The sequence below is a fragment of the Puntigrus tetrazona genome, chromosome 3 (assembly GCF_018831695.1).
Source record: "Puntigrus tetrazona isolate hp1 chromosome 3, ASM1883169v1, whole genome shotgun sequence".
Taxonomy (NCBI): domain Eukaryota; kingdom Metazoa; phylum Chordata; class Actinopteri; order Cypriniformes; family Cyprinidae; genus Puntigrus; species Puntigrus tetrazona.
Genome location: NC_056701.1, coordinates 2,447,166 through 2,457,165, shown reverse-complemented (window position 1 = coordinate 2,457,165; position 10,000 = coordinate 2,447,166). Strand labels below are relative to the sequence as shown.

At 41.5% G+C, this 10,000-nt stretch overlaps 2 protein-coding genes across 2 annotated transcripts in view; both read right to left on the bottom strand.

Annotated features, from left to right (window-relative positions):
• The window catches only part of mast1b (microtubule associated serine/threonine kinase 1b), a 25,524-nt gene extending 17,833 nt beyond the window's left edge, over positions 1–7,691 (bottom strand). The window contains exons 1-2 of the mRNA XM_043235017.1: positions 7,384–7,691; positions 1,662–1,690 (exon numbers count right to left, since the gene is read on the bottom strand). Of these exons, the coding sequence (XP_043090952.1) occupies positions 1,662–1,690; positions 7,384–7,422 (68 nt within the window). The 5' untranslated portion in view covers positions 7,423–7,691. The remainder of the gene's footprint in view (positions 1–1,661; positions 1,691–7,383) is intronic.
• Positions 1–10,000, bottom strand: part of LOC122341572 (tripartite motif-containing protein 16-like) — a 341,738-nt gene that overhangs the window by 234,347 nt on the left and 97,391 nt on the right. The gene's annotated exons all lie outside the window — the stretch shown is intronic.

Here is a 10,000-nt window from a genome sequence, read left to right as displayed (position 1 = left end):
AATATCAGCATTCATCAACAACAACTGTCATGGAGGATTCCAGACAAAAACTATAAGCTAAGAGATCAGTTATTCACCACTGCATTCAAATCAACAAATGCTCGTAGGACTTTGTTACTAAAAATACTCATACGACTCAACAAAAAGGAAATGTAATTAATTTTGAGTCAGTCGTTGGGTCGAATGCGCAAGATAAACAATTTCATTCAATTCAATCAAACGCTATAATGTTCTAAACGCTGTGCACGTGAAACATCACATGAAACCAGGTTCGTTAAACACGACACTGACTAGGTGTTACACTCACTAGACTAATGATGTCACTCAGGTAAGCGGTGACCTCAGACACGTCCTCATGGGCAGAAAAACACACATTTAAGACCTTTTCACCTTTTAGTGCGATGAAACACACCGCCCTGCATGACTGAGAGCACAGAGCAGCCGGACGCTCAGAAACACAAACATCAGCAGACGTCTGTCTTTGACTGGAAAACAGAGCGCAGGGGGGAATTCTGGGTAAAATCTCGAGGGCAGCGGGTGATACCAAGACGAGCATTAAAAGAGGGGAGCAGGTGCAGCGCATCCGCTTACAAGATGTGAGAGTGAGTGTGTGTGTGTGTGTGTGAGAGAGAGAGTGAGTGTGTGTGTGTGTGTGTGTGTGTGTGTGTGTGCATGAGAGTGAGTGTGTGTGTGTGTGAGAGAGAGAGTGAGTGTGTGTGTGTGTGTGTGTGTGTGTGTGTGTGTGTGTGTGTGCGCATGAGAGTGATCGTGTGTGTGTGTGTGAGAGAGAGAGTGTGTGTGTGTGTGTGTGTGAGAGAGAGTGAGTGTGTGTGTGTGTGTGTGTGTGTGTGTGTGTGTGTGTGTGTGCATGAGAGTGAGCGTGTGTGTGTGTGTGAGAGAGAGAGTGTGTGTGTGTGTGTGAGAGAGAGTGTGTGTGTGTGTGTGTGTGTGTGTGTGTGTGTGTGAGAGAGAGAGTGTGTGTGTGCTTCAAAGCGTAAGTGCAATATGTTTTTTCCCAGAGGTCACAGTGATATAACTGAGATTCACAGAAAAAAGTAAATGAGAGCGAAAAAAGAAAGCTTTTAGAGAAATGGACAGAAGCGGAGAATAAACCCCACAAAGAAAGACGGGTTGAGTCACAGTTAATAGAGTTCACTAACACTAAAGCTAAGAGCATCAAAGCGTTTTCCTTACCTGAAACAATAACACAAAAACATATTCAACTCAGCTAGCCTTGTGCTAAAACACAATATTTCCTATTTTCGTACAGACATAAAAATTACAGATACATCTATACATTACGTTATTATATATTAATGTTATTTTTATTATATATATTTAATTTATTATTTATTTATTATATTTAAAGCTAATTATTTTCAGTAATATAAAATGATTTAGTAGGTTCCTGCTAAAAACAAAAAAAAAAAGTTGATGACAAAAACACAGTAAACCTGACTAAACCTTCGGATGAAGTGAAAACAGACTAAATTAAATCTAATTTAAATGATTAACGTGCTGAAACAATATCTCAGTGGCTTTACAAAAACACTGGGCTGGGTTTGTACTGAAAACTAAACGAAGCCCTACGAAAACTGACCACAGTGCCGCCAAAAAATGTAAATGAAGCATTTGTCTATTTATTATGAAAAGAGACTCACCTGCTGTTTTTACGGGGCAGAGGAAGATCCTTCTGGGCCGAAGACAAAGAGACAAAAACCACAGAGAAAACAGAGAAAACAGATTAGACAGGATAAACTCACACACGTCGTTAAATTAGATCAGAAATATCAGAGCGGGCCTCGTGAAGAAACACAAACACGCTTCATGGGAAAAGCATCGGACAAAATGAACGACTTGCCCATAGAAACAAAAGAGAGAGTAATTAATACGAATGCAAAGTGTGTTTTTGAAACAGTTTGGCACTCGTCGGGTTTCTGTGATCCTCCCTCGTTCATCTTTCTGACAGACTCTCTGTCTCTGAGAGAGACTTTCTTGACGTGAATGATTTGGCGTTTTGCGTGTTAGCGTGAGCGACGGAATCAGACGAGCTTCATCCCGTCAATCGCTCTCCAAGCCCCGCCCTTTACAGGCATCTCAGCCAATCAGAAGTCAGCTGGCGAAAAAGCGCACAGGCCGCTATCGGTGTTAGTCAATTACAGTTGAGCATAGTAATAGTTATGTAATATGTTAGTAATAACAGTTTGTTAGTAGAAGACATTTCACATTATATATACAGTATATATATATATATATATATATATATATATATATATATAAAACATTAATATGAAAATGTCTTGTTGCCAATATATATACAATCGCACATGTACATACGGTTTGTCGTATTTCTGGGATTTGAACAAACTACCTATACGGGCGTATAGTTTGGAGGACAGGTTGCTAGTTCACCGACAAAAATGATTGCAAACTCAGCCACAGCGCTGTTTGGTTTCTCTGAGCGACATGATGGTGTTTCGTTCCTGAATGAATCAGTGATCCTGAATGAATCAATGGTTTAAATGATTCGGTTGAATCGCAGTGACTTATTTATTAACAGTGATGTGCCGCCACCTACTTGCATTTTTAATTTTGAACATTTTGAATATCAGTATTCAACATTTTATTTTTACCACATCGAAGTGCATTCATGCATTTGTGATTGCAGGCTAAAGGCATCCACGTCTTGCATTCAGCAGTGCGTCAAACATCTAAATGCTGGTTTTAATTTGCTTGGTAACAGCCCAAATGTCTTTTTTTTTGAATTTGCTGATTAAATGTAAAAATTTTACTCAAAGGATAAGGAGAAAACACCATAAAGTGTAAAAATGATTTTACGTATTGGAAAATATTTACTTCTATCAGTGCAAACTGGTACATGTATTAAAACCTTTGGAGTCAGTTGTCCATGTCCATAAAATCTGAGATATTACTTTTTGCCGACATCGCACAGGCCTAAATTTCATGCATGTTATTCAACAAAAAAGCCAGCTCTGAGCAGCTTTAGTCAGCAAATATCATTAGCATTGATCGGCAGACATCGCCAATCGATACGAGCGGCTCAGGTGTCCTTGAACCCCGACGATCTTCCAGAATGAACAACATTCCCAGCGGAAACCGGATCCTCGAGGAACGCAACCCGGAGACGAAACCTGCCAAAACATGCCAACAGCAAAACCTAAGGCAATTCGTTTCGCAGAGAGAAGCGCGAGCCTCATTCCAGGACCGGCGAGATCCTGCGGATCATTTTGAGAACGATTAAACACAACTTGCCACCCGCTCAAGCGTGCTCTACAGACTCCACAACAAAGCCGAACCGAGAATAAACCAAGGTTTCATCATATGACGAGTGTATTTTTAGCTCTCTTATTAGTCGGCAGCAGAAGACGCTCACTTTGTCTCGACAGACTGATCAAACGCAGCACCTCCGCGCTCTCGTATCGATCCTCGACGGAAGAGCGCGTTTCCATGACAACAGTTAGCGTGCCGCTGACACGTTTACGCCGCCCGTCCAGGCTCCATCGACTGAGGTTAAACTCTCTCTGACCGAGCCTTGGGGTCAATGACACTGTAAATAACCCCAGAGATCACCCACCCAAGGGCATCCACACAGCTGAACCTCGCTGTACACCGAGTACAAAATCAGTTACCATAAACACCATGCTTGAGCGAGATCCATTAATATAATGCTGGTGTATAATAAAGACATGCATGCAATCGATCAGCAATGTGTTAAAAATATAGTTTATTTAAATGTGAGAACGCTAAAAAAAACGCTCAAATTTAAACACAGAATTCGTGGCTCCGGTGCTTTCAAAACGTCACGTAATAAATAAAAGATTTGTTTTATATCGGTAAATATTTTGGCAAATATATACCTTGAATCTATGGCAGCTACCTAAAATATACCCATAAAAAAACAAATAAAAATAAATAAAATAAAAATGATTTTAATTCAATAAAAAAATTAATTAAATTAAGCTCACAATGCAAATTATAATATATCTAATAAAATATCTTATAAATATTTGTATAAATAAAATACATCTTTTGTTTCGCTGAGTGTGCAAGGCAGCATTTATGATGCAATAAAACAATTAAAAGTAAAACCGACCAAAATAATAATAATAATAACAATAATAATAATAATAAAAACTACAAAAACACAATGCATTTTTATTATTATTTCACTAAAATTAATCGAAAATCAAACGTTCTGAGATGTTTTTTAAGCATTTTCTCAGTTCTAGTTCAGTTTTAATAGTTAGCATAATAGTTATTTCTTTAAACAGGTAGTTAAAGTCAAATTAAATTAAACCGAACACATAGTGCATTCAGTGTTTTAGTGTTTAATTTAGACTAACCAAACTATACAAATGTCCTTTTCTCATTAAACGTATTTTTCCACGATAAGTTTACTAAGGTTTGATGTGATGATGCGCGCTCGGTCTCGGCTTCATGTATTCACGGAGCGCCGCGGCCTGCTTTAACGAGTCTGTCCTCCCTGTTTGTTTCACCGTGACTCACGTGTTTCGTTTCAGACGGTAATTGAGTTTTCCGTCTTTAAATGCTTTAAAAGCTTCCCAGAAACCCCGTGGAGAAGAGCAGCCCGGGTTAAACCCGAGCGGACAGATGGAGCCCGTCGAGAACAAGCTGCCAAACTCTGAGCAGAGATCAGCCGAGCAAAAGCACTTGAGCTGCGGTAATGAAGCGTCCGCTCGCTCCGTCGGCCGCACTCCACTTCTACTTCTGAGTCACGAGTTGAAAATGAACTCCATGAAGTTCAGCTCGCTCAGCGTCTTCTCCAACTCGCGACGTAATTATATTCAATATCACATTCGAAGGCACACTAATACCACAGTAACTTACCGTGTTTTTTCAGAGAGCAGTTTTTGGGTGGTTTTCGTGAAAAAATTGCAGTTTTGTAGCGGATCCGAAAAGTTTTGGGCCAACGGTTTTGATATTACTGTTTACCGTATTCATATACCGTGCCTCTATGCGCTTTTATTGTAGCTTTACCGTAATTTTTCGTCAAACTTTCTATCATCTATATATTTGACTTCAAGCGTATTTTGATGGTGTTGTGTTTAGTTCCTTATACTCTGATGAGACTCGTTTTCTTTCAAACGGACATGCTCCTTTATTTCTCTTTTTAATTCGGGTTGGATCCGAGTTCCAGACGATCCGGCTGAATGATGACGGGCTGGAAAAGCAGTAATGAAATGGCAGTATCTGGGCCCCGTGCCCGTCATTTGGTGCAACCCCATCATTTCCCGCGCCAGCCCCATAATCTGAGCCTCATTAACCTAAGAGCGTCCCGCTGCCGGCGTCCGCAAAACAGCCCCTGAGTTATCGCTGCGCCTTCGTTTTCGGGATTTCCTCCAACTGTTTTTGCTAATGGCCCCCGCGCACGAGGAGCAAACCTGCATCGGACGCCTCCGGTAATTAAACGGCAGACTTGCGGAAATCTGCGGCAGGGTTGGAATCAGCGACGAACACCGGTGAGCTCCGAAAATAGGAAACGCATGAGGAAAAATACTAATTTAGAGCCACTTAAAAGCCTCCTCAGCTCTTAATATGCATGCGTGATGGGAGTGACCTTTGACCTCAGAGGCAGTGTGTTGCACCATATGGCAGCAACAGTGCAGCAGAGCGGGGAGGGGTGTTAACTGAATATCCAACACAATGTGTGTGTGTGTGTGTGTGTGTGTGTGTGTGTGTGTGTGTGTGTGTGTGTGTGATGAACCGGATGAGCCCGAGGGACACGCACGTTCGTCGAGGGCAATTATTTTCACACCAAGCGAAAATATGTCACATGTTCGAAACACACTCCAACAGGATGCCAAGCAATTATATTTCGAATAAATGAATTTCTAATTTTAGAAGCATTAGGGGTTTTTTTTGCACTGTGGCATTGTCTTCATGACAATGAAACACGTTTCACCCCAAATTCTGTGGCCGTTTACAGAAAGATTAATATTTGCATTGGCTAAAAAGTGCATGTGCATGTTAGTTATATTCATATATATACAATAAAATCCCAAAAATAAATAAATAATAATAATAAAAAAAAAAAAAAATATATATATATATATATATATATATATATATATATATATATATATATATATATATAATATTTTTTATTTATTTTTTTTTTTCACTTCCCCAAAATTCTCATTAAGGCCAAAGAATCCCTGAAAACCGATAAGACGTGTAACTACTCGTTTGTGCTTTATCGTTTCTTTTGCATTAAACTAATAGCTAAAGGCTTAAATTTACTAACGTGCGCAAGACGAGCAGAATAAATACAAATCCGTTCATCCGTCTCTCTCTGATTGCGTCTGAGACCTCGTGAAAGACTCTCCGCTGATGTGGAGAGAGAGAGAGATATCATATCAGACCGTTTAGGTCATTGTCCGACTCTAGATACCGGAGCAGTTTCTGATGTCGACACACACACACACACACACACATTTATCCCGACAAAGCGGTAAACCCCACTAAACACACACAAACATCTCATCAATGAGCTCAGAGATGCTCAGCATTTAAGAGGCTGAGTTATATTCACCACAGAGCACATATTCCATAAAAACACAACTAAATAGCATGGTATTACTACAGTATACCGTACATAAAAACATACGCCATGACACATATTCAGTTACCATGGTACTCCGCAGAAACCCACCCCTCATTGCTCAGACTGCCCTTATGTGGCCTGTTCAGAGAGTAACACCATGATATTTAGGATATAAACCATAGTACCTCATCTTTACCACACTCATGTACCGTATTACTTCAAGGTGCTTCAAAGAGCAGCCCATTGATGGTCCAAAAGCATTGTGATGCCAAGAAAACATGGTATCACTGTGTAATCAATACCATGGTAACTGATGAGAGTATTACAGAGCAATACTTCAAAGCACTTCAAATAATACCAAGGTACATCACCAAACCCGCAATATTACTAGAGTACGCGTCCAGAAAAGCCACTTTACTACAAAAACACCCCATGATCATCTCCATTACTGGGCTAATGGAGTCTCACTATCCTTGTGTGGTCCAATGGGATGGTAATACCATGGTGTTTTTGACATGTACCACAGTAATGAATGTTTATTAATTCAATCGGCGAAACATGACCAGGCCGGGACCTGTCCAGACAAAAAGCGGGGTAATGGCACGGTACTGAAGGATTACCATGGTATTTCAAAGAATGCCTCTCCCCATTGGTTGCACTATCTTTCTGCGCTCCAATCAGATCGTAAAACCATGGTGTGCCGTGGTGAATGTTTACCGTGCTGGAATACCGTGTTAATTCAACGGTATCAATCGCTATACGTGCTCTGGAAGCGCAGTATAATACACACGTCTGACCTGGAGCCGCCTGCGTCTGATTATCCCCGAGTCGTCCATGTCGTGTCCGGCGGAGGAGATGCTGCTGCTGCTGCCGGGACTCCGTCATACAATCCGGCTCATAGCGAGCGTCTGGGCGTCTGGAGAAGGCTTCGCGACGCTCGCGTCCCGCGGAGGAGCGAGCGCTGGACGTGACGTCATAAAGGACGGCGCGCGAGATCGACACGAGTGAGTCGCCGCGAGCGCGTCCGCTCCTTTTAGCATCACCCTCTCTCTCTCTCTCTCTCTCTCTCTCTCTCTCAGGGTTGTTCATTCATGTCATCCTCTCTGTCTCCGGGATGTGTTTCTGTCTCCTCCTCCCGCTCCTCCCTCGCGCAAACGCACCGGCTACGTCTCGAGCGCTCGTCGTTATTAATCACGGCGCGCGCTGTTTTGGCACATTTCGGCCGTTTCATGCATCATGCGTTTGAATTCTCGGCCAACGCGCACTCATCAGTCAATAAATGCCTGTCTAGTTAGGGATGTTGACACACAACCCGGTGCCCTCCAGAGACCCTGGACTTCCTGGGAATAAGATGGGTTAATAAATACATTTAATGAAATAATTATTAATTATTAAATAAACTGAAACCTAACTTTTATATATATATAAATTTATAAATATAAATATATAAATTTATTTTGTAATAAATTTAATTTATTCTTTTATCTTTAAAGTATATACATTATTTTCCAAACAATATATTTATGCATATGTGCATTTATTGCACATATGTCAATGCAATTGTTAATTTATCCGTTAATTTTATTTTTTTAATGAAGTAATTAATTATTAAATAAACTGAAATGTAACTTTTTTAAATATATATTTATTTATTTATTTTTAGGTGTTTCTTGCATATAAATTTTATTTATTCGTGCATTTTCGAAGTATACACCTTATACTCCAAACAATGTATTTATTCATATGTGCATTCAATTGCACATATGTCAACGTGATTGATCATTTATCTCTCTTTCTTAAAGCACGGGGGTCTCTTACATGCAACATTTTTACATTTTATGTGCTGTGTCAAAAAACTGTATCTAATGAAGTTTGTATTTGCTCCCCCAGGCCTTCTGGTGCAGAACGCGGTCAATAGATTTGCCCCCTATCGATGGGTTTATCTCTGAAACTATTGACGCACAATGGCTTTGATCAGGAGCTGGATTCCCGCTGAGCTCCGGATCACACGGAAGAGCACGGACGACAGGATCGGAAAAGGCCTGATTCCGCGCTAAATCTCCTCGCGGCTTCGCTGCGGCACTGCTGGATCGTTGCATAATATCGAGCGGCGCAGGATTAGGTCACGATCTGGCTGTTTTTACCTAACATATGGCCACAAGAACGGCGTTTTCTAGCACTGGTGACATCACTCATCCGTACGGGAAGAGCGGACGGTCAGCCTGACGGGCCGATCCCAGACGGCAGCGCTCCCAGACGCTGTTTACAACACACAGCAACAGATTTCAGCCCCGATAGAAGATGAGTTTGTTTCTTTGTCATAAATGGATCTTCTGCCGCGGATGGGTGCCGTCGGAATGAGAGTCCATAGTCCATAACGATGGTCCCCACCCACATATCGACTGTTTTTGCTTGCAATCTGTGCGGATTTCTCACCTGATTCAGACGAGACCCAGAAAGCATTGTTTTGAAGCTAAACGCTCGCTCGGACATGAACTGATGGACTGGAGCGGATCATTCCGGCGCTTTTATCAGCTCTCATTCCGGCGGCACCCATTCACTTCAGGGCGTCCATTGGTGAGCAAGTAACGCATCGCTCCGAATCTCTAAATAATAAACATCTCGGACGACCTGAGGGCGAGGACATTTTTATCTGTGCTGTATCAACAGCGCACTGTATATTTACAGCGACGTTATTTGTTGGGATAAAGAATAAGGCTTGGGAAACACGGCGCTTTGACAACAGATGGTGTGTGGAGCATCTGTTCTTCGGCAAAAACATCCAAGCGAACAAATCGGTCTCCCGTGGGAGCATCCGACACAGAAACAGATGTATGTCGGCTTTTCTGTTTTAAGCGGTACATTTTTGAGATGCTATTTAGTATCATCACATGCTGCCATATTGAAAAGACGTGAAGACAGACTCATTGATATGTCACGAGTATCTCAGGATCGACTGTAATGTCTTTTTGTGACATATATGATTGTTTATATGACATTTACTGTATGTAGGAAAGTTGCGCTTCACAGGTGCTAAAAAGGTTTCAGACGCTGTCCAGTGCGTCGAGGTTCGTGCTCCCGATCCAGCAAAACACAGCTCCAGTTTGGTCATAATTTGCCCGTTTTCTTTAGCAGCGCTGTATTCGTGGGTTTCGCACGCGGTGCCTCTGTCCATGGTGCTGATCGTTCACCACAAAACACACTTGAAACGTGCGCATGGCATGTAAAACAAGGCCTCGAGCTCGCTGGGTTTGAAATGCCAGGCAAAAATAGCTCTTGGTAGAAAAGCGAATCATAAAAGCGAATCATAAAAGCGAATCATTGCACTTTTGTAGATTTACGCCGTCACGGATATGTGACGTATGGGTTTTCTGTGATGCTCACGTCGACGTCTTGAAGTTCGGCGCTTAGATT